The 25,074-nt window shown below is 40.8% G+C and overlaps 2 protein-coding genes and 1 non-coding gene across 5 annotated transcripts in view; 2 read left to right on the top strand and 1 right to left on the bottom strand.

Annotated features, from left to right (window-relative positions):
• SEC23B (SEC23 homolog B, COPII coat complex component) overlaps nucleotides 1-7,794 on the bottom strand; it is a 58,641-nt gene extending 50,847 nt beyond the window's left edge. For 2 of the 3 annotated variants that reach the window (XM_036244432.1, XM_036244433.1), the window contains exons 1-3: nucleotides 7,393-7,794; nucleotides 3,046-3,280; nucleotides 1,844-1,901 (exon numbers count right to left, since the gene is read on the bottom strand). In XM_036244432.1, the coding sequence (XP_036100325.1) occupies nucleotides 1,844-1,901; nucleotides 3,046-3,266 (279 nt within the window). In that variant the 5' untranslated portion in view covers nucleotides 3,267-3,280; nucleotides 7,393-7,794. Of the gene's footprint in view, nucleotides 1-1,843; nucleotides 1,902-2,891; nucleotides 2,930-3,045; nucleotides 3,281-7,392 lie in introns of those variants that run through there. The other variant, XM_036244434.1, reaches the window with a different exon arrangement.
• LOC118619474 lies at nucleotides 2,367-2,500 on the top strand. Its single transcript, XR_004957247.1, has one exon. It is a non-coding gene; the product is annotated as a small nucleolar RNA SNORA51 (small nucleolar RNA).
• Nucleotides 7,795-14,741: 6,947 nt separating the features above from the next.
• RBBP9 (RB binding protein 9, serine hydrolase) lies at nucleotides 14,742-23,169 on the top strand. The gene is made up of 5 exons (XM_036245075.1): nucleotides 14,742-14,852; nucleotides 15,986-16,028; nucleotides 17,924-18,029; nucleotides 21,936-22,021; nucleotides 22,646-23,169. The coding sequence occupies exons 1-5, from the start codon at nucleotides 14,754-14,756 to the stop codon at nucleotides 22,879-22,881; spliced, it is 570 nt and encodes a 189-aa protein (XP_036100968.1). The 5' UTR covers nucleotides 14,742-14,753; the 3' UTR covers nucleotides 22,882-23,169.
• Nucleotides 23,170-25,074: the final 1,905 nt, after the last annotated feature.

Below are 25,074 nucleotides of genomic sequence, written 5' to 3'. Positions count from 1 at the left end.
TTATATTAAACACAGACATCAATTCAGAACATACTACGAGGTAGAAATGTCTTTAAGATTTAAATGTTTAAGATATACTTCTAAATCATGATTTAAGATATAAATCATGAATGGTATCAGCTTACAGTTTCCAAGCCTATATATAGTTAGTCATCAACTGTACATTATTCTTTTCACCACTGGACTTATGGTTGTTGTTGTTTCCAAGAATTAGACTGTTAATTATAATGATGATCAAATATATGAATAAATAAATGCATGTTATTAATATCTTAAGATTTGCTAAAGCACTGTACATTATGTTGGGTACAAATTTTTTCTAACAGCTATATTGAGGTACAGTTTATATACCAAGAAATCCACCCATTTTAAATGTACAATTCAATGACTTTTAATAAATATAGAGTTGCGCAATGATCACCACAATCCAGTTTTATTTTTTTTATTTTTTATTTTATTTTTGTTACAAATGTTTCTCCTTTCACAATTCAGTTTTAGAATGTTTCCATCATAGGCACATTCACTTTATTTAAAATTTTTTTTTTTGTTAATCCTTGCCCAAGGAGATACATGTACCTATATGTATACATATTTTCTTACTATGTTTTTACTGATTTTGAGAGAGAGAGGAAGGGGGAGAGAGAGACAGAGAGAGAGAGATGGAAACACTGATCGGCTGCCTCCTGCATGTTCCCTACCTGGGATCAAGCCCACAACCCAGGCATGTGCTCTGACTGGGAATCCTATCCATGACCTCTTGGTACATGGAATGATGCTCAACCAACTGAGCCATAATGGCCAGCCCAGGCATATTTTTTTCATTGATTTTTAGGGAAAGAGAGCGGGAAGAATGGGGAAAGGGAAAGAAGAGGGGGATGGAGAGGGTGGGAGGGGGATGAAGATGGAGGGAGGAAGGGGGAAATGGGGGGAGGGAAGAAGGGCGGGGGGGGGAGAGGGAGAGAGAGAGAGAGAGAGAAACATCCACTGGTTGCTTCCTGCACAGCCTCCTGCACACACCCTGAACAGGGCTGGGGATCGAACCTGAAACCCAGATGTGCCCTTGACGGAGAATTGATCCTGCAACCCTTCAGTGCACAGGCCAATGCTCTAACCAATGAGGCACATTGGCCAGGGTAGCACATTCATTTTAAAGAGAAGTCTTTCTTGTGATTTGTGAGCTCTTTTTAGTTTAGTAGTTTAAAATCTTCTTAGCCAAAGGAAGCTTTACACCAATACTTGGACCCTAAAAGTTAGAAAGATCAGAAAATGGAAATGCAGTAACATACACTATCCAATTAGAATAAACTGAAGTCAAATAAAACAGAAACAATTTATCTGTTTTCCTTTTTTTTTAATCTTCACCCGAAGATACTTTTACATTTATCTTCTGACAGAGTGGGAGGGAGAAAGAGAGAGAATACTGATGTGAGAGAGACACAGAGATTGGTTGCCACCTGCACAATCCCAATGGGTCGGGGACTAGCCGCAACCGAGGTATGTGCCCTTGGCCAGAATCGAACCTGGGACTCCTTGGTCCGCAGGTCGACGCTCTAACCACTGAGCAACTGGCCAGGGCATTATCTATTTTCTTATGGTAACATATTCACTGCCTACAGAGAATTTACAAGAAAAGAGATTCTATGTCTCCTCCAGAGCAAATAACAAGGATGCAAATAATACAACTGAGTCATCATTCAACAGAAAAATCACAAATGTTCAATATTCAATATCATGCTTAACTAGAGCTATCATCTTGCTGCAAGCCAAGGCACAATTCAACCTCACTTAATTTTTCACAGTACAACTCAAACATGGAAAATATTTTTAAAAATAATTCACATACCTGATTTCTTTGGAAACAGAAATTACAGGCCCAAAGTTTTGCCCGATAATCGACCTGACTGTGAAAAAAATAAATATTAAAACTGGGTAACATTTTCATTTTTAAGGTAGAAAGCATTCAAATGTAAACTTTAAGTTTAGTAAATTACATAGGCATGTTTCTGTGTGGGTATATGGATAAAGGTATGTAAAATCTTCACTGCAATTAAAGTTCTGGCTGTTACGTACAACAATTTCTTTCCAAAGGCAGTAGAGAGGAATTAGTAAGTCCTTTTTTCTCTTTTCCAATTTCCTGGATAATGTTTAAAATTTTATGCCATATATGAATTACAGGTTACATCTTTTGCCCTGTCATTTCAACAGTCTTTGTAGTTTTTCTAACATCTTCATTGTTCAGATATGTGAAACTACTAAATTTCAATTTAGTATACTTCACACAAGGAAAAACTTCCATCTCATTCCCATAAATTCTAACTTTATCTAAAGTATTATGCCAAACAGATCACTTAAAAAATTTTTCTATTGGCCTCCTGGTGCTTACCACAGGCTGTGTTCTTGCACTGACTATACAGAAAGAGGCGGTAGAGTAAACCCACCCCATATACACCTTAGCCCGGGCTCCCTTTGCCTGGTTTGTATTGTGAATGGGAGGACATGAGGTAAAAAAAAAAAAATTCTATTTATTGATTTTGAGAGAGAAAGAGGAAAGAAAAGAGAGAAACACAGATTAGTCATTCCACTTATTTATGCATTCACTGGTTGACTGTTGTATGCGCCCTGACTGGGGATCAAACATGCAACCTTGGCATATCGGGATGATGCTCTAACCAACCGAGCTTCCTGGCCAGGGCACCAGATATCTAAAAGTAATCATCAACTAAGAATCTCACCATCTACTAATCACAAATTTGGCAACTTGCCAAAATCCAATCACTTATATGAGAATCAGAAAATGTCATAATTTAGCCCTGGCTAGTCTGCTCAGTGGTTACAACACTGGCCCAAGGACCAAGGGGTCAGAGATTCGATTCCCGGTCAAGGGCACATACCTGGGTTGCAGGTTCATCTCCTGGAAGCAGCCAATCAATGTGTCTCTTTGACATCAATGTTTCTCTCTTTCCCTTCCTCCCTTCCACTCTACCTAAAAAAACATATCATAATTTATTATATTCATCATTTACTAGTTTTTAAAAGAATTCATACCAAAGTGGATTAAGAATGGCTTTGCAGGTTGGCCTGCTGCAGAGCACGGGTTCATATTGTACAGGTGGCAAATCTAAACGTTCTTTCAAAGGTGTAAGAAGACAAGCCAGAGGAACAACCATTCTCGTAGCCTCAAGTCGGCTGGAAGGCCACACATTCCAACTGAAACGCACACCATCCCGCTCTTCATTCTGCTGAATGAACTCCAGATATGTTGCCATAGTCTAAAAACAAACTGAAGATAAAATTTTAATTGTATGTGAAATTATAAACTAAACTTCAAGACAAAAAAAAATGGTCCCCTAACATAATGTTTCTTAACACTTAGTCTGGACGAACCTGTCACTGTAGGGTGACAGTATCTTGCTTCCCACTGACCCCCAAAAGCTGATTAACTTCACAGTTATCTTTGACTACTGTTCCTTTCTCAACTCTCCTCTCTAAAACTTAAAAAAAAAAAAGGAGGAGGCTTACAATCATTTGATCATCTCTAAGCTGCATTTAAACTTCCTCATATCATCTCATCATCTCTGCCAAGCTAATTTCAGCTCCTTGCCCAAGGGTTAGTATCAAACTATGTTTTAGCATCCAGCTACCTTCCTCCCTGATCCCTTTCCTTCCTTGCTCTACTAAAGTAAACACTACTAAATTTTACATTCCAAGTGGTCTTGTTTTTGTGTCCTTTTCCCTCCTCCCTTTGTTACCTGTGGAAAAAAGAACTGGATACTGATGTGCAAATCCAACTCAAAATGGGAAAAGCCACCAGTTCTGAGTGTTTTACTTGGTATAACCAAAATTACAAAGGAAAGTTTGCTGTTATGCTGAGTGACTTCCTCACCAAGACTTCTCTCCTCACCATGGTTGCTTATGTCCATGCCCTGAATGACTCCAGTAATAAGATACTCATTCAGACTAACCTTTTCAAACCCCGATGATGCCAACTCCATGAATGTTTTATACATCCTGTTTAAATCCTAAAACCTAGGCTACACCTCAGCTATTAGGCCTGAAGGGAACAACCACATCAAGAAAAATGGGGGTGGGGGTGGGAGCAAATTGAAGAATCAATGATGTTATTGGCCTCTGGTGTTTATTTCATACAGAGCTGAATAATAATTGTCTCCATGTTATCATCAAAAGTGCCATACTGTAAATAATTTGAACCAAGGTAATAATATTATATGGCTAGAAAAGCAAATGAATGAATTACTCTACTATACACATCCCAGCCCACAAAAACTCCAAATGTTTGCTCCATCTGAAACTCTAGTCTAAGGTATGTATTTGTTATTTCTGGAAAAAGCGGGAAATTGAAGCACTGTGTACACAGGAGGCACTTCTGCAGCTTTCTGGATGGCAAAGGGAAGATGTTCTAATAGCACAATTCTCAGCAAGTACCTCAGTAGACTTCATTGACAGCTTCCCCTCTCAAAACAGTTCATTATTAAAAAGTATTGGCTCCAACCAATATCCTCAAGCATCTACATTTTAAAACCTGCTCTCTGTTTCCCAAAGTCTCTTCCCCTTGTACCTTCTACAGCATGGATTCTTTTTTTTTCTTTTTCTAGTTACAGTTCACAAATAAAATTATATTAGTTTCAGGTGTAAACCCCGTGATGAGACATCATATAATTTTCTAAGTGACCATCCTGATAAATCTTGCACCCACCTGATACCATACATATTACATTATTGACTATATTCCCTATGCTGCACTTTACATCCACATGACTATTCTGTAACTACCAATCTGTACTTCTTAATCCCTTCAACTTTACCCATACCCCTAAACCTGCCTCTCATTTGGCAACCATCAAAATGTTTTCTGTATCTACCAGTTGGTTTCTGTTTTGCTTATTCACTTTTTTTGTTTTTTAGATTCAATTGCTGATAGATATGTATTGCCATTTTATTGTTCATATTTTTTATCTTTTTTTTCCTCCTTCCTGTTCTTAAAGAAGACCCTTTAACATTTCATGGAATACTGGTTTGGTGGTGGTGAGCTCCTTTAGCTTTTTCTTGTCTGGAAAGCTTTACTAGGTAGAGCAATCTTGGTTGTAGGTCCTTGCTTCTCATCACTTTATTGCCACTCCCTTCTGCATTCAAAGTTTCTGACGAGAAATCAGCTGACAGGCTAATGGGAGCACCTGTGTAGGTAACTAACTGCTTTTCTCTTGCTGCTTTTAAACTGCTCTGTCTTGCTCTGGCCGGTTTGGCTCAGCGGTTGGAGCATCGGCCTGCGGACCAGAGAGTCCTGGGTTCGGTTCCCACTAGGGGCACATACCCAAACAATAAATAAATAAATAAATTGATTAATTAAATAAATAAAATGCTCTGTCTTTAACCTTCTGCATTTTAATATGTGTCTCAGTGTGGGCCTCTTTGGGTTCATCTTGTTTGGAATTCTGCACTTCCTAGACTCGTATGTCTATTTCCTTCACCACATTAGAGAAGTTTTCTGTCATTAATTCTTCAAATGGATTTTCAATTTCTTGCTCTCTCACTTCCTTCTGGCACACTCATGATGTGAATGTTGGATCACCTTAAGTTGTCCCAGAGGCTTCCTACACTATCTTCATTTTTTTTGTATTTGTTTTTCTTTTTTATTTTTTTTTATCCTCACCCAAGGACATTTTTTGATATTTTGTTCAGATAGAGTGGGAGGGAGAGCAAGAGAGAGAAACATCGACGTGAAAGGGACACATCGAGTGGTTGCCACCCGCACAACCTAACCAGGGCTGGGGACAAACCGCAACCGAGGTACGAGGTACGTGCCCTTAGTGGGAACCAAACCTGGGTCTCTCTGGACCGCAGGCCGACGCTCTAACCCGAGCCAAACCGGCTAGAGCTGTATTTGTTTTTCTTACTGTTGTTCTGATTGGGTGTTTTTTGCTTCCTTATATTCTAAATCACTGATTTAATTCTCAGCTTCATCTACTCTACTGCTGATTCCCTGTAAGTTATTCTTCATTTCATTTAGTGTATCCTTCACTTCTGATTGCTTTTTTACGGTTTCTATATCCGTTTTTTGTTAAATCCTCACCCAAGATATTTTTCCATTTATTTTCCGTCAGAGTGGCAGGAAAAGAGCGAGAGAAACATCGATGTGAGAGAGACACATCGATTGGTTGCCTCCCGCATGACCCCAATCAGGGCCGGGGACCGAACTACAACAAAGGTATGTGCCCTTGACCAGAATCAAATCCACGACTGTTTGGTCCACGGGTCAACACTTTAATCGCTGAATCAAATCAGTCATGACTCCATGTCCTTTTTCATGCTGTTGAAGTTTTCACTAAGTTCCTTGAGCATCCTTATAACCAGTTTTAAATTCTGTCTGGTAGTTTGCTTGCATCCATTTTATTTAGTTATTTTTCCAGAGATTTCTCCTGTTCTTTCATTTGAGATCTGTTAGTTTGTCTCCACGTTTTGCCTGCTTCCCTATGCTTGTCTCTCTGTATTAGCACAGCTGCTACATGTCCTGGCCTTGGGTAGTAGGTGTCCTGTAGGGTCCAGTGGCACAACCTCCTGGTTCACCTGAGCTGGGTGCTCCAGATACACCCTCCCACCCCCATGAACTGTGTGCAGCTCCTGTTATACTTGAGCCTTCACTGCTCTTGGCATCACTAGGAGGGACTGACCCCGAAGCTGATCAACTGTGAGGACCTGCTGTGACTACAGCAGAGGAGCTGCTATGCTGGAGCCAACCCTAGCAGACTTTTGTGCTCAGGGAGTCTGACCCATGAGTGTGTCAGTACAGCATAGATTCTTAACCCTAGGCACATAACCCACTGGGGACTTCGGGCTCAAATAATCCTGAGACTTATACAAAATTCTGTGCATGAACGAATGTGCATTTTTCTAGGGAGTTGCGTCTATGGCTTACACCAAATTCTCAAAGAGGAAGGGTATCTCAAGAGATTAAAGGCTGAATAAATGAAAGGGCTGGAACGATTCTATAGGAATATCTGCCAAAAAAAATGGAAACCACTCGTATCCCACCAAGGTATACGTTTTTAAGACAGAAACCAAGTCTAACCAAAGCTTGAACCTAAGGGAGTCAGAAGACCTGAGTTCAGGAAGCAGAAGTCATGTCACCTGAAACACGAGTTCCTCAAATGAAAAAGGAGGTTGGGGGTCCTTCCGCACCCCGCCATTCTGAGAGATTCCGAGTCAGAAGCCATGCCGATGCCAGGCCTGGAGGGGAAATCTTTCCTCTCGGAAGACTTCTGGATCACCAACTGCCCTAGTTCCTCTGCCCGACCGTAAAAGAACTCACCCCAGGAGCAAACCATTCGCCGCCTACAGACCCATGCCCGTGCGCTCAGACCTCCGGTCCCCACTCACCTGGCCGTAGCAGTCCGTGCCCACAACAGCAAGAGCCGGACTCAGGCTCCCACCGCCAAGTCCAGCTCAGCTCTCCGCGGATTGGTCAACGCCCCTGTGAATCAAGCCACAGCGCCCGTCCACGGGCCAATAAAGAGCGCCTCCCGGCAGACGAGCGGAAGTAAGACACTCAGGGAAGCCGCGCCGCCATCTTGGAAAAGGGCAAGACCGTCGTACCACACTGTACAAAACCCTAGTTCTTTGGAATATATATTTCTCCACGTTCACCTCTAAACGTTTCCGCTTTAGAAAACCCCGGAGCTTTCCGGACTGTTTTCTAGGCGCAGGCAGCACGCCTCAGGAACTCGCCCTGACCCAACAACGAAGTCCGCTCGCCTCAGTGGGAAGTTCCTCTCATCGCCTTAGTTACCCGGAAGCGAGAACGATGACGTATGGCTCCGGAAGAAGGAGTGGCGCTGCGCGGAGGAAATGAAGCCTGCCGGAAAGAGGCGTCAGCGCGCGGCAGGGGCGGGCAGGGGCGGGCAGGGGCGGAGGGAGCGTGGGAGCGGTGGAGTGCGGAGACGCTTGCGCGGACACGCTTGTGCGGACACGCTTGTGTGGAGGCGGGTGTTTGAGTCTAGTTATGATTCATCGTGAATTCCACAGGCTTGGTTCTACTTCATCCCCTCGTTCGCTCTAATGTCTCTCGCTGCCTGCGGGGATTGGCACTACAGCACAGTTCCCCTCTGCTCTTCCATCCTTGCCATTCCACCCGGAGGTGAAGGACTGAGAACTGTCATAGTCAAGCACGGGAGAAGACTAAACCTCTAACTACGTAGTGCGCAACTTATGCAGCCACCACAACTGATTTTACGCCTTTTAATAAGTGGCAACGTGAAATTAAGGTTATTAATCTGGCCCAGAGAAATAGCCTCTCTGTAGCATATAAAAATAAGCAAAACTATCTAAATTTAAAATTATGCTTAGAACATGTCGAGGCGTCCAAGAATTACAATTAATTAGCTCAATTTAGTATTAGTAGAGAGTTTTAAATTACAGATCGTAGAAATTCGTTTAAATTGATGTACTGTGAAACAATTACTGTTAATATAGAAAGTTTGTCGGAATAATTGTTCAGTTTTGTTGAGCAAACTTACATTTTCATGTTCCAAAACATTATGTAAGAGTAATGTTAGGTCATTTGATCATTACACTTGTATAAATTGAGGAAATTCAAATTAGTTATTTTCTCAGTAAGGGAATAAGCTAAAATAAAATACTTTACTTGCATTATACTTTACATTGAAGAAAGACATTGATGTGTGTGTTTAACCAACCATTAAATATAATTGAATAGCCCTGGCCGGTTTTGCTCAGCATTTAGAGCGTCAGCCTGCGGTCCACAGAGACCCGGGTTCGTTCTGGCTAAGGGCATGTACCTTGGCTGCAGTTTGTCCCCGGCCCTGGTTGGGTCGTGTGCAGGTGGCGACCACTCGATGTGTCCCTTTCACGTCGATGTTTCTGTTTCTCTCTTCTCCTTTCCCCCGCCCTCTCCATCTGAATTAAAAATGGAAAAATTTCCCTCGGTGAGGATAAAAAAAATAATATTATTAAAAAATATATATATATATATATAATTGGACAAAGATATGTTTTGATTATTTCAACCTAGATTCTTTCTGTACTAGAAATTTCTGTAAGAAGGCTTTAAAAAATATATAGCACATTTAAAGTATTAGAAATTTAACTTCCTTATTTCCTGGGAATTTTAAGAACAGGTAATTTATATAAGTGTATTTGTCTTCACAAGCCAATCACAGAGCTCCTTCAATGGATGTACTAACCTGATTTCATCTTCTTCAGCAACATGATTTCCCTGGTTTTGTCAGGTGAATCGATTGGGATGTTGATGAAACCTCCAAACTTTTAAAGAAAGTTTCAAAAAGGTAAAATTATGGCCCTCATACAAATGTAAGATGAAATATGTAAAAAATTCTACATAACTTATTCATTAATAATAGGACCAGTAAGGACATTCAAATTGGTTCATAGAAAATTTTGATTGATAGAGACATTCTCTACCACGCAAAGTTCATTTTCATTGCTGTGAACAGTAATCATTTGCATTGTTATGGGAAGAAAACATTTGTATTATTGTCCATTTTCTATAAGTTAATTTCTATCTCTACAGAATTGTAAAACCGTTTAGTCAAAGAAAAAGGCATGCATCTCTTACCATCAGATCATTCCATAGGATCCTTTAAAAAATGCACAGCATTCTTCCACAATTTTCCTGAGATATGATACATCATGTATAATCTATATCCTGTATTTCTGGCTTATACTTCTCTAACATCAGATTCATATATTCAACAACATGCTGGATATCTCTGGATATTTTTGGGATCTCAATCTCATTATGTCCTAAACTGAATTTATATTTCCCCTTGCCCCTAAACTAACCTTCTGTCCCTTGTACGTTCTATTTCACTTGAATATTCCATTTTTTCCCCAGTTACTCAGCCTGAAAACTAGAGTGTTATTCTTGGCCCCTCCTCTGAAAGGGTTCCAGGACACACTACCCCAAAATATGCCACCTTGGCATATTGAATATTTTAACTTGAAGGAATTTGAGAAATGATAGATGCATGGAAGGGCTCTCTGATCTACCCTCTCTTCCTTAAAGCAGGTTCTAAGATCTTAATTTTAAAGGTCCTCTCCCTTTACCAAGAGTAAAGGAACATTCTTCCTTCTGAAGATGAAACAGAATGAAGAGGTCTTGCTAAGTTCCCCCATACTGCTCATATCTTTTGTCCTATCACATTTCCCCATGACTTTCCACACTTCATCAAAACTAGCATTAAAACAGTCAGGTTTAACTGCTTCTTTGGGTCTTCATTTCCTTATGAAGGCTCCTACGTCCTGTAAAATTTATAATAAGTAAATCTGTATATTTCCCCCTACATTTCTAACCTCCTCACCCCTGAAACTAACAATGAATCACTTGACCCTATCTTCTTACTTCAGGCCCTCATCCTCTCTCATTGGATTCTGCCACAGCCTCCCAAATGATCTCTTTGCCCAAATTTTGCCAAACCCAAGTCTCACATTGGTTGCCAGACAGATTTTTCGAAATCAGACATCTGACTCTGACATTTTCTTGTTTAAATCTTTATTTAGTTTTCCTTTAACTCACAGGATAAAGTAGAAGCTTCTTATTGTAGTGCTCAAGGGCCTTCATGATTTACATACCTCATTCCTACATCATTGAATCAATTGTCTTTCCCATCTCACTGGTGCTGTGTCCTTGCCTCTGCCCTTTCACATGCCCTCCTGTCTGCTAAGAACCACTTACCTCTCTTCTTTTCCCAATTAACTCCTATGTGTCCTTCAAGACTCTAACGAAGCTTTCCTTTTATTTCCTTTTCTTCTCAAGATGGTTAAAAAAAATAATATGAAAGAAATAGAAAAGTAGAAGAGGGGAGAATGCTTGGAAAGTGAGTTTGAAGGATTAGCTTACAGCCAGCCTACAGAAGAGATCCTTACCTGAAAACAAAAGTTCAAGCAGAGGAAGATTTATCAGAAGGAGGGCCTCTCCTGGCCAGTGTGGCTCAGTTGGTTGGAGCATTGTCTCAAACACCAAAAGGTTTAGGGTTTGATTCTTGGTCAGGACACATACCTGGGTTGCAGGTTCAATCCCCAGTTGGGGCACATAGGGAGGCAACTGATCTCTCTCTCTCTCCCCCTTCCCATATGTCAAAAATCAATAAACATGTCCTCAGGTGAGGATTAAAAAAAAAAAAAAAGGGTTGCCCTGGCCAGTTTGGCTCAGCAGTTGAGCGTTGGCCTGCGGACCAGAGAGTCCCGGGTTCAGTTCCCACTAGGGGTATGTACCACCAAAAAAAAAGAAGGTCTCAGAGGAAGGTGGCTGAATCCATTAGAAGGAATAAAACTTCCATGGCAAGTTCTTATGAATAGCTCTTTCAAAATTAACAAATGATGTGCCAAATATAAATTGCGCACTTTCAGATTTTTTTAATTCATAAAAATGTTGTTTTGGAACTAAGCTATTTCACAAGCTCAGAAAATGCTTGTACAAGAGATATAAAGTAGAAAAGGTGGATTTATGTGTAAATATATAATCTCTGTAATTATTATTGATGTAAACAATCTGAGAAAAGTGAGAGTTGAGGCCATTACCTTAATTTTCTCCTTCTCAGAGGAAGAGCCAACCACCTTGTGAGTTAGAAGAAGGTCAAATCTTAAAGGGAACCCCAAGGAAGGATAGATCCTTTTTCAGTCTACAGTTACTGTTAAATCCCGGTCATTGTTTCTTGAACTAAAAACCACTAAGCAAACAACCACTTAGCTACAGAAATGCCTCTGGCTGTTTTCATTTATTTTTACATTTTTTTGATTGTTTGTTTTTGAAGCAAGTTTTAAATAGTCTTTATTGTTACAAAGTGGGTCCTACCAAGCAGGGCCTTACAAACCAAAATATGTGGACCCAGGATATCACAATGAAGAAATCAAGAGGTCATGATTGCAGAAGAGGCCACTGTAACTGAAGGACATGATCCAGGGGAGGCCAGCCAGGAATGCAGCAGACATGATCAGGGCAGGTGGGGGGTGGTCAGGTCACAGGGAGAGGAAGAGGACAGCCCCCTTCACTCCTGCTTCTTGTAGCTCTTCAGGTGAGACAAGATCCAGCCCGCCGGCAAGCATATACCCAGGAAGCAGGAGGTGAGCCCAGTGTCGATGTCCATGGTGCCAAGCTGCTCCGGCAGCGGGGGGTGGGGGGTCTTGGAACAGATTTGGGCACTCGGCACCAAGAGCCGCCAGGCGGGCTGGCTAGGGCCCTGAGTAAGTGCAGCTTCAGCGCGGACCTGACTGCTGGGAACGGACTGTGGACAGTAGACAGTGGGAGCCCAAGGTCAGGAAGTCAGAATCTATTTTTACGTTTTAAACAACTTTATTGAAGATAATCGACATACAATAAGATGCACAATTTTTTTTTTATCCTCACCCCAGGGACATTTTTGCATTTATCTTCAGACAGAGTAGGAGGGAGAATGGGAAGGAGGTAGAGAGAGAGAGAGAGAGAGAGAGAGAGAGAGAAACATCGATGTGAGAGAGACACATCGAGTAGCTGCCACCCACACCACCCCAACGTAGGCCGGGGACAAACTTCAACCAAGGTACGTGCCCTAAGCGGAAACCGAACCCAGGACTCTCTGGTCCGCGGGCCAACGCTCCAACCACTGAGCAAAACCGGCCAGGACAAGATTTACACATTTTTTTAAAATATTTTTTTATTGATTTTTTTTTTTTTTTAGAGCGAGAGTAAGGGAGAGGGAGATAAAAACATCAGTGTGAGAAACATTGATCAGTTGTCTCCAACACACCCCCTACTGGGATGGAACCAGCAACCTGGGCATGTGCCCTGACCCTTAATTGAACAGGGACCTTTCAGTCCATGGGAAGATGCTCAGTCTACTGAGACACATGGCTGGGCAAGATGTACAAATTTAGCCCGGCTGGTGTGGCTCAGTGGTTGAGCATAGACCAATGCACCAAGAGGTCACCAGTTCTATTCCCGGTCAGGGCACATGCCCAGGTTGTGGGCCCAATCCATAGTGGGGGACATGCAAAGACAGCCAATTGATGTTCTCTCTCATTGACGTTTCTAGCTCTCTCTCCTTCTCCCTTCCTCTCTCTCCAAATTCAATAAAGAAAAAAAAATTTTTAAAGATGTACAAATTTAGCCCTGGCCACAGACCAGAGAGGCTTGGGTTTGGTTCCCACTAAGGGCATGTACCTTGGTTGCAGTTTGTCCCCCGCCCCGATTGGGGTCGTGTGGGTGGCAGCCTCTGGATATGTCTCTCTCATGTCGATGTTTCTCTCTCTCTCCCTCCCTCTCTCCCTCCAGCTCTATCTGAAGATAAATGCAAAAATGTCCTCAAGTGAGGATTTTTTAAAAATGTACAAGTTTAAAGTGTACCATTTGTTAAGTTTTGACACTCACCACCACAGACAAGATAATGAATGTATATATTTACTCCACAATATTTCCTTGTGCTCCTTATATATTTTTTTTGTTTAGAGTTTTAATAAATGGAATCATATGGTACATACTATTTTTTGTTTGGCATCTTTCACTCAACATACTCCTTTTGAGACTCATCCATGGTGTTGTGTGAGTCAGTAGTTCATTTCTTCTTAAGTGAATAAGTTTACATTTAAAGTTAAATAACATTGATCCTTTTAAGAAAATCTAGAGTTTAAGGTCCAAGAGGAAAAAGTGTGTCTTGCTCTTCCTAAAGAATGTGGTGGTGTGGCAGTGTATCATTGATCATCTACTCAATCCCGTTTAAAAAATAAACTGCTGAAGAGTGTTTCTCAATGTCAGATGCTAATACACATGTGATGTACACAGTAAGGCCATGGGAAGAATAAGGAACAAGAAGGACTTTCTTCTTCATTCCCATGTATAAGGCACACTCTGCCCACCTCAATTCAGTAAACTTTGAATATATAAGATAGGACCAGTTCCTAAAAGTTCAGGACTGCCATATTATAATAGGTAAACCATTTCATCAGTATCTCAGTTTCCCCAGTCTCTAAATCGGTTTAAGAATGAATGTTATCCACGTGCTCTACACAGAGGGTGAAACCTTTTAAAGGACGGCATTTAAAGAAATAAAAAATACAAACAGGGCTGATATTGACTATTATACAAAGAAATATTTTGAAATCAGAAGGAAAAATTATAAGGATTCCAGGAAACCACAGCTAATAAATAGGCTGTCTTCTGTATGTTTGGAACTAAAAGCAAACTTTCCTAAAGAAATATCATTAATTCTAGTAAAATGCCCTGGCCGGTTTGGCTCAGCGGTTAGAGCGTCGGCCTGCGGTCCTGAGAGACCCGGGTTCGGTTCCCGCTAAGGGCGCAGTACCTCGGTTGCAGTTTGTCCCCAGCCCTGGTCGGTTGTGCGGGTGGCAGCCACTCGATGTGTTCCTTTCACATCGATGTTTCTCTCTCTCTCTCTTCCTCTCTCTCCCTCCCACTCTACCTGAACAAAAAAATGGAAAAATGTCCTCGGGTGAGGATAAAAAAAAATAATAATAATAATAATAATAATTCTAGTAAAGAGATAACACTGGCACGTCATAGCCTGTCTTAATTAAGGGGTGGGTGTGAAGTGGCGGTGGAAATACAAGCAAGTAAAAGGTGATTTCCATTGGGTGCTCTGTAGAGTAAGGAAGGCCAGAGTGCACGAACTACCTGCCCTATTGGCGCCCTAGAACTACAATTCCCAGAATGCCGCAGTGCAGGCTCTCCGCGACTCAATCTAGGGCTCTACGCATGCCCTTCTGCGATCATGGCTTCTCCTAGCAAGGCTGTAATTGTTCCTGGGAACGGAGGTGGAGATGTGTCCACCCACGGATGGTATGGCTGGGTGAAAAAGAGATTGGATCAGGTAAGAGACACACCTCGCTGTGCTGGGAAATCAGCCTGGAGCTGGAAGGGATGGAGGACTGAAGTTTGAACGTTGTGTTTCCCCAGTCCTCCCCAACCCCAAGCCCTGTGTATTTTCATTCCTCTGCTCTGCAGCCCTGTCTTAAACTCTAGAACTAGTGGTCAGAACTTAGATAAAACTGCCTGGGAGTCTTCTTTGAAGGCGTAGTCCTTAGAGTACAGGGCACCACCTCTTAGGACTGCAGAGATGGAGCCCTCCTCCCTCTCCCCCATAAAGTTTCACAGCTGTCTTCTTTGCTACCTGGCTCAGATTTCTAAAAATTCAACATATAATATTAATTAATATATACAAAGGATGTATGTAACATGTGTGTCAATTATAAATCAAAATGTAATCACTACCTGAGAATCCATCATCAAACTAAAATCTAGAAGGTTACCAGTTAGAAGCCATCTGTGGATCCCCCTCCCATTTCCCTGCCATCAAAATTTTTTTTTATTGGCTCCTCTTTTTAAAGTTAAAGCACTTTGCAATTTATGTATGCATTCTTTAAACAACATATTGTTTAATTTGGCTTCTTTGTGAGCTTTATAAAAATGGCATTCTACTGTAGGTTGTCTTGTACATCTTGATTTAAAAAAAAAACTCTTCCATAAACAGACAAGATTGCTTCCTGAATTGCTGTCATCTAGAGCCCTAAAGTAGATTTCTGGAATAAAAGCCCTGGGTTGTGACTGAAATCCTTGGCTAGAGCTATAAATCAAATGGTCAGGGCTGGAGCTGTCCAAGAGGATGGGATCTCCAATTTTCTATACTACATTTTACTTACTCCCTGACCCCTAGTCTGGCTCCAGGTCATTCTGTCTAGAACACATTCAGTCATACCCTCTCTATGAATATAGGTCTTTCTAAATAGAGACCTACCGAGTTGGCTACAGAACTAAAGACACATGAAGTTTATGAGAGGGATTGTATATTCATATGTAATCCTATAGTGCTTAATCCATTTCATTTCATAACATAAGAACACTTATTGAATAAAGATTATATTAGGTGTCTCATTTTTTATTAGCAAAGTATTAGTTATAATTAAGCTGCTTATTATAGCTCTTTTTTCCCCCCTCATGTCACAGATACCTGGTTTCCAGTGTTTGGCTAAAAATATGCCTGATCCAAGTAAGTATTAAAAGTGTTTTTAAATAACCTTATCTTGTTAGGTTTTGGTCTTCATTTTCCTTGTAGAGAACAAGAATATTATAGCAGAACAGAGAACCCAGAAATGGACCCAAGGCAATATGCTCAATATTTGACAAAGGTGGCAAGAGCATACAGTGGAGTAAAAACAGTCTCTTTAATAAATGGTGTTGGGAAAATTGGACAGCTACATGCAAAAATATGAAACTAGACCATCAACTTACACCATACACAAGAATAAACTCAAAATGGATAAAAGACTTAAATGTGACTCATCAATCCATAAAAATCCTAGAAGAAACTGTAGGCAACAAAATTTCAGACATCATATGCAGCAGAATTTTCACTGATACATCACCTAAGGCAACAGAAACAAAGGAGAAAATGAACACATGGGACTACATCAAACTCAAAAGCTTCTGCACAGCAAAAGATACAATCTTCAAAATGGAAAGGCAACCCACTGTATGGGAGAGCATAATTGCCAATGATATATCAGATAAGGGGCCAATTTCTAATATATATAGAGTGCTCATACAACTCAACAAAAGGAAGACAAAGAACTCAATTAAAAAAATGGGCAGAGGAACTAAATAGACACCTCTCCAAACAGGACATACAAATGGCTAAGAGACATGAAGAAACGCTCAACATCACTAATCATCAGAGAGATGCAAATTTACACAACAATGAGGTATCACCTCACAGCTGTCAGAATGGCCGCCATCAACAAATCATCAAACAACAAGTGTTGGCGAGGGTGTGGAGAAAAGGGGACTCTAGTGCACTGCTGGTGGGAACGCAGACTGGTGCAGCCACTATGGAAAACAATATGGTGTTACTTCAAAAAATTAAAAATTGAACTACCATTTGACCCAGTGATCCCAATTCTAGGAATATACCCTAAGAAGCCTGAAACACCAATCAGAAAGAATATATGTACCTCCATGTTTGTAGCAGCACTATTTACAATAGCTAAGATCTGGAAACAGCCCAAATGTCCATTAGTAGACTAATGGATAAAAAAGCTGTTGTACATATACACAACGGAGTACTATGCAGCTATAAGAAAGAAAGATCTCTTATCCTCTGAGATGACAAGGAGGGACCTGGAAAGTGTCATCCTAAGCAAAACAAGCCAAACAGAGAAAGACAAGTATCGTATGATCTCACTTATTTGTGGAATATAATGAACATAACAGTCTGAGGAATGGGGTAGTCCCAGAGTTGTGGAAGTGGGGTACAGACTGACAGTCCCCAGAAGAGGGGGTGGTGGGGGAGAGATAAACCACAGAACTTATATTCATGTGTCCATGAACAATGGACATGGACAACAAGCTGGGGACAGGGTGGGGAGGGAGGGGAAGGGGGAATCAGTGGGGGAAAAAGGAGAAACATTTGTAACACAAATAAATAAATTAATAATAATAAAAGAATATCATAGTAGAGCAGCCAAAGAGAATATGTACCTAAGAATGAATGATAGCAAACAGTTTGGGAAGGAGGATACAAAAAACATTGTAGACAATTCTAGTAAGGATCAAGAAAAGCACTTGGGCCCTAGCCAGGTGGCTCAGTTGGTTGGAGCATTATGTCATACACCATAAAGGGTGCGGGTTTGATCCCCAGTCAGGTCATGTACAGGAGGCAACTGATCAATGTTTCTCTTTCACATCCATGTTTCCTCTCTCATCGATGTTTCTCTCTCTCCCTCTCTCCCACTCTATCTGAAGATAAATGGAAAAATATCTTTGGGTAAGGATTTAAAAAAATAAAAGATGTGAACTGCTGAGTAGTCATCTGTTAGAAAGGTGGGCAGTGTTAGACTAAGGCTGTCCCTATCAAATGACAGACTCTTTCTTTACCCTGAACCTCAGTTACAGCTCAAGAGAGCATCTGGCTGCCTTTCATGGACACAGTGCTACATTGTGATGAGAAGACCATCATCATAGGCCACAGTTCCGGGGCCATTGCAGCCATGAGGTGCGATCTTTGTTGAATTATCACCCCCGTGTGGGCTCCAACCAAGTCTGCTTGGGAAGTATCTTGGGTGTATCTGGTTTCCACTGTAGAGGAAACAGTGCTGACCTCAAAAGTGGTAACAGAATGTATCCTAGTCCCTTTCTGGATTGGTTAGTGGATTGAAAATTTTTTTTCTTTTATTAACTGGGATATAGTGATCTTTTAAAAACATTTGTGGCTCCAACCCTAGCAGCTGCCTATCCCTTCAGGAAAACTACTCAGCCTTCAAGGCTCCCAGAAGCTCTGATGTCATTTCTACCTTCACTATCCCCAGCCTGGTTTACAGACTTCATTGCAGTTCCTTAACATGCTAAGTGTACACCTACCTTATGCCTGTGCTTGCTCTTGTTCTATCTGGAACTCTGTCCCTAGATACCTGCATGGTTTTTTTTCTCCTTTTTAGGCTCTGCTCAAATGTCCCCTTTCACTGCACCCTTTGTCTAATCACTCCATTTGAAACAACCTCACCCCACTGGTTCCTATTCCCATGATACATTATTATCCCCCTTATTATCTATACCACTTTCTACCATCTGACATACTGTTGCATTTCTTTTCTTTCTCCTGCCAATAGAATGTAAGATCCATGAGGGTTAACTTTGTTCATTCTGACTCTGAAACCCCAGTGCCTAGAAGAGTAGTGTCTGGCATATGGTAGGTGTTCAATAAATATTTTTTAGTTGTTAGAGGCTGTTACCTTCCCTCCTTAACCCCTCAGTCCTTAGGATTCATAGGCATATCCCTGATGCTCTCCAAAGAACATTACAACTCTCCCTTTAGGTTTATAAGGCCTAGAGGGTAGCTGAATAAGCCTGTTGGGGTTGGGTTTCTTCCATATTTGCCAGGCTGGGTGACAAAGATTGCTGTCTGATCACAAGCAGTCCTTCAGGATGTCACATGAATTGCATGTGAGAGAATCTTGCCAAATTCTACAACCTTTCAACCACAGTAATCAAAGCTACAAGAATAATAATGCTTTCCAATATGGAACTACAGAATTATAGTACAGCCAATGTTTATAAGCTGCCAGGGGTTGTTTAGAAAATGAAGAAATCCCTTTATGCTGAAATCTGTACCAACTCAAGGCCAACTGAATTTTTCTCAGACCATTGCCTAATAAAGATGTGCCTTCTTTTAAAGATCCCTGTAACTTACTGCAGAATTGTCAGCCACCTTCTAAGGACTAACTTCTAAAGTTAAGGTAGGCAAAGAGAAAAATAGATGCCAAGACCATCGGGGATTGTACGGGAACAGGATATTGACAGAGTCACAGAGGACCACCCCACAGATTAGTTGTTAATCACAAAGGGGAAATAGTGTCTCTACCATAAAAGGATTTGATAGATATCACCTTAAGCCATCAATGTTCTTTGTTAAAATGTTTTTTTTTTTTAATTGATTTTATTAGAGAGGGGAAGAAAGAGAGAGATAGAAACATCAACATGAGAGAGATACATCCATCAGCTGCCTCCTTCATGCCCCTCACTGGGGACCAAGCCTGCAACCCGGGCATGTGCACTGACCAGGAATTGAACCGGGACCTCGCAGTCCATGGGATGACACTCAATCCACTGAGCCACACCAGCCAGGTTTAAGCCAGCAATTTTCAACCAGAGTGCCACAGCAGGCACACTGGTGTGCCGCAACAATTTTTGAAACATGCAATACTTGACTATCTATTTAGGGTCACTAACCTCTTTTCCCTTAGATTGTCAAATAACAGAATGACATCAGCCTCGGCCAGTTTGGCTTAACCGTTAGAGCGTTGGCCCACAGACCAGAGTCTTGAGTTTGATTCCTGGTCAAGGACATGTACCTTGGTTGTGGGTTCGACCCCCAGTCCGTTGGGGTCATGCAGGAGGTAACCAATCCATGTTTCTCTCTCTCTCCCTTCCTTCCTCCCACTGTATCTAAAAAAAAAAAAGGAAAAATATCCTTGGATGAGGATTAAGATAATAGTAAACAGCTAACACAATAGCTGTCCAGTGTGAATCAAAATTATACCTATATTTTGTCAGATTGGCAAAAAATATATTTTTGTGTGTGCCGCAGAGTTTTAGTAATTAGTGTATGTCTGCCATGAGATGAAAAAGGTTGAAGATTGCTGCCATAAGCAAGTAATCAAACAATCTCAGCAATAATAGGACAAAATGGCTTCAGGTGCCCCTAATGGATGGGCTGGGAGGTTTACATCATTGCCTATGTAGTAACCTTGCCTAAAATGTCTAACCTCAGTCTAATCATGAGGAAACAGGCAAATACATTATGGGATAATGTACAAGACAACTGGCCTAAATTTTAAAAAACTGTCAATGTATTTAAAAGATTTAGAAGTGACCATAGAGTCATGAAAAGCAAATGCAATGCATGATCTTTTTTTTTTTTATCCTCACCCGAGGACATTTTTCCATTTTCTGTTCAGGTAGAGTGGGAGGAAGAGAGAGGAACAGAGAGAGAGAGAAACATCGATGTGAAAGGAACACATCGAGTGGCTGCCACCCGCACGACCAACCAGGGCCGGGGACAAACTGCAACCGAGGTACATGCCCTTAGCGGAAACTGAACCCGGGTCTCTCTGGACCGCAGGCCGACACTCTAACCGCTGAGCCAAACCGGCCAGGGCGCAATGCATGATCTTTGGCTCTAGGATGGAAAAGCAGTTTTAAAAAGCATTTTTGGTGGAATTGGGGAAAAAGAAGTTAATATTAGTCTCTCAATGTTAAATTTACTAGATGTAACAGTGGTACTGTGGTTATATGAGAATGGCCTTAATCTTAGGGATATGTGAAGTATTTAGTGGTGAAATGTAGCAAAATTAATGAATCAAGGTGCTTATTATTATTTTCTATAGATTTGAAAATTGTTCAAAACAAAAGGTTGGGGAAAGAAGGTTAGGGGCAAGAACAAAATATCAGCCCTAACTCTTTTCTGGCACAAAGGCTCCTTGAAACTGTTACCATTCTGTCTTACCTTAAGCCTAGTTTTTGCTGTTTGCAGTAGTTAACTGTTTACCAGGCACTGTACTAGGCACTAAGGTCACAAAGAAGCTGATTGTTTACATTGAGGAAGATAGATATAATAAATATAATATGTAATATAATAAATATAATAATAGTACACAAACGAGTAATACAATGTAACATAGAGTGTGTGGTAAAAGAGGTACATTTCTGCTGTTCAGTGTTTATTAAAATACGGTTAGGTTGCCCTGGCCAGTTTGGCTCAGCAGTTAGAGCATCGGCTTGCAGACCAAAGAGTCCCCGGTTACATTCCAGCCAAGGGCATTTACTTTGGTTGCAGTTCATCCCGGCCCTGGTTGGGGTTGTGCGGGTGGCAACCAGTCAATGTGTCTCTCTCACAGTGATGTTTCTCTCTCTCTCCCTCCCACTGTCTGAATGTAAATGTAAAAATATCCTTGGGTGAGGATTAAAAAATAATAATATATATAGTTGGGTTGGGAGAGGTGGCATGCCTTGAAATGCAGATTCCTAGGCCTTATTCCCAACCTTCTGAATCATGCTCTGGGACTGAGCCTGGAAATCTACGTATTAACCAAATAATGCTGATGCATATTAAAGGTAGATTGCACACACCAAAAAAAATGATTACACTTTTTATGTGTATTCAGAAAGGATTGCGGAAGAGGTTTGGATACCTTGAAAAATGAGTAGAAACTCAAGTAGCCAAGGTTAAGTGATTAACCATTGGGCTTGTAGTTCTGCAGTTTCCTTATTATTTTTCATATTAACTTGAACAGCATATAGCACATGCTTCCTGTAAGCTAAACCAAATGAGTTTTTTTTGTAGTTAACTTTCATGATCAGATTTAACATTAAATATTAGCTGCTATCATTTCTCTCTCCCCAGGTATGCAGAAACACATCGAGTATATGCGACTGTATTAGTGTCTGCATACACATCAGACTTAGGAGATGAAAATGAGCGTGCAAGTGGTAAGTTTGAAGGCAGAAACCCCAGAAGAGCTCTTTCTCTGGTCACAGGGCTGCTTGTTCAGGTTATAAAACAGCATTGTCTTTTGGATAGGCTAAAAACAAAATCTAATAGCACATGAAATATTTATTTTAAAAATGTTTTTATTGAATTTTTTTTGAGAGAGAGAGGAAAGGAGAGATAGAAACATTGATGTGACAGAGAAACAGTGATTGGCTGCCTCCTACATGCCTTCTACTGAGGATTGAGTCTGTAACCCAGGCATGTGGCCCGCCTGGGAATTGAACTGGGACCTCTCGGTCCATGAGATGATGCTCAATCCAGAACTACACCAGCCAGGCACAGATGAAAAATATTTACAACCCACCTTTACATATAAGTTTGGCACTTTGAGAGGTCATAGACCATTTCTAGTCTATAGTCTAGAGTTGAACCCTCAAGGCCTGACTGTATTTGAGTCATACTTCCCCTTCACTAATACCTATGGCATCAAACCCTATAGATCTGAAAACCACTTAGGTTCTGATTCTTTGTGTTTCTGTTACGGTCTTCACTAGTAATTTTAGAATAGCTAGAATGGAAATCATCCATTGGCACTGATAGGTTATATATATTTTTCTCCTTAGGCTACTTCAACCGCCCCTGGCAGTGGGAAAAGATCAAAGCCAACTGCCCTCACATTGTACAGTTTGGCTCCACTGACGATCCTTTCCTTCCCTGGAAGGAACAACAAGAAGTGGCTGATAGGTTGGAAGCCAAATTGTACAGATTCACTGACCGCGGCCATTTTCAGAACACAGAGTTTCCTGAACTGATTAATGTGGTAAAGTCTATGCTGAAAGTACCAGCACAGAAAGAATGATTTCTGCTATTTTGCATGCCAGTATAGTAGAGCAATGATCAGATTATAGGTAAATAATCATAAAAAAGTTTCTAAGGATCAAAGACAAAAACAAAGTTTCAATTTTCAAACTAAGTTACAAATAGCATTTCCATTTTCTATAGAATCTACATCTCTCCAAATTGCTATGAATTAAAGTAATATTTTCTCTGTATGATAAGGGACATAAGGACATCTTTACCACCCAAAGTAAGATAGAGATGGAGCCCTGGCCGGTTTGGCTCAGCGGTTAGAGCGTCGGCCTGCGGTCCGGAGAGACCTGGGTTCGGTTTCCGTTGGGGGCACGTACCTCGGTTGCAGTTTGTCCCTGGCCCTGGTTGGTCGTGCGGGTGGCAGCCATTCGATGTGTCCCTTTCACGTCGATGTTTCTCTCTCTCTCTTCTTCTCTCTCCCTCCCACTCTATCTGTGCAAAAAAATGGAAAAAAAAAAAGATAGAGATGGAACCCAGATTTCTTGATTTCCAGCCCAGATTAAAACTAAATAAATTTCATATGCTATAGGAGTTGTACTCCTCTTTGACGTAAAACTTTTCTGTATTGTTGGACAAAGAAAACATCACTGAAGATCCAGAGTGTTGGCCTGGAGCTCAGAACTCTAGCTGTTGTTTTGAGCTAGCCCAGGATATTAAACCCAAACTGAGGCCTTCACCTTTGACACCTTGTCTCCCAACCCCCAGTCCTTCAGACAGGCTGAGAGGGAATTTGAGCAGTCAACTTTATATGTGTAGGTTTACAGTGGTGAGGATAAGGGCAATGTAGAGAACTCATGACATGTGGGAATGTAGCAAGGTGTTGCCAATTTTTTGATTTTTCAAGGAAAAAACTTTATACAGTGGTTTTTGTATGCAGGGAATATATAGGTATATAAAATCCATATATACATTATGTCCAGTCCATATATGTACCAATTAGTTGGCAACTAAATAATAAATTTACAAACACTGCAACACACACAAAGGTCATTCACTTGTGGCCTCTGCCATAATTATTAACTTAAGCAGGGGCTCTCTACTGCCCGGCCGGTGTGGCTCAGTGGTTGAACATCAACCTATGCACCAAGAAGTCACCGGTTCGATTCCTGGTCAGGGCACATGCCCAGGTTATGGGCCCAATCCCCAATGTGGGGGCATGCAGGATGTTCTCATTAATGTTTCTCTCTCTCTCTCTCTCTCCCTAAAAATCAATAGAGAGCGGGGGGAAAAAAAAAAAACTCTCTACAAAGCCTGAGAAATGAACATGTCAAAGGATAAAATCATGAAAACAATTTGAATTTAGATCAAATTTTTAAAAATAATCTTTCCATTCCTCAAATTTTTGTTCTGTAGAGTTCTTCAACTTCCACGGTCTTTTAGATCTCTTTCAAGCATCACTCCATGATTTTTCTTCTGATCATGATACATCAAAAAATCCCTTTTCATTTCTCAACAATTTTTGCCTATCACTAAGTATTGCCTGAAACAATTCCCAGTCCATTACTACAGAAAGTTCTACTGGACAGCACTGACTGGAGTCTAGGGCATATATTTTATATTCTATTTCATCCACAATCTAATAATAGTTCAAAGTAAAAATGACTCAACTTGAAATTACTTGTTTGACTAGTTTGCTTAATAAAAATCATGGTTCCATAAAATTTACTCATCACCAAACTTAGATCATAGTAGTTTCACAGAAGAATCCCACATCAACTATTCATTTAAGCCATCAAATCGTAGATTGCCATGAATCTGTTTGACTGTGTATGGCTCACTAACCACAGCAAGGCCTTGACAGACTCCTATTCTCAGGTGAGTAAAATATCTTATACTAAATGAAAATGAACTGTAAGGATTAGGACTTCACTCACAACTAGATTTTTGGTGTTGTCATGAGTTTAGAGCTCCACTATTTGTTTTGATCAAAGTTTACTCCTGTACATAAATATACAATTACCGTAAGGGTAGCTGTATTTTTAAATTATTGTCTCTTTTCTCCTTCAGTTAATATTCAGACTTTTAAAACATGCTATGAGAAAAATGTTGAGATTCTTTATTCTAGTAAGGCAAGGGATACTTTTGTTTTAGCCATTGATTATAAGCTTTAAAAATCAATCTCTGAAAAAAAAAATCAGTCTCTGATTATCAAAGACATAATGCAAAGTCTGTAATTAAAACT

This window comes from Molossus molossus, unplaced genomic scaffold (genome assembly GCF_014108415.1).
Source record: "Molossus molossus isolate mMolMol1 unplaced genomic scaffold, mMolMol1.p scaffold_m16_p_6, whole genome shotgun sequence".
Classification (NCBI taxonomy): Eukaryota; Metazoa; Chordata; class Mammalia; order Chiroptera; family Molossidae; genus Molossus; species Molossus molossus.
The sequence above is the reverse complement of the archived record's forward strand: the minus strand, read 5'-3'. Positions and strand labels throughout refer to the sequence as shown.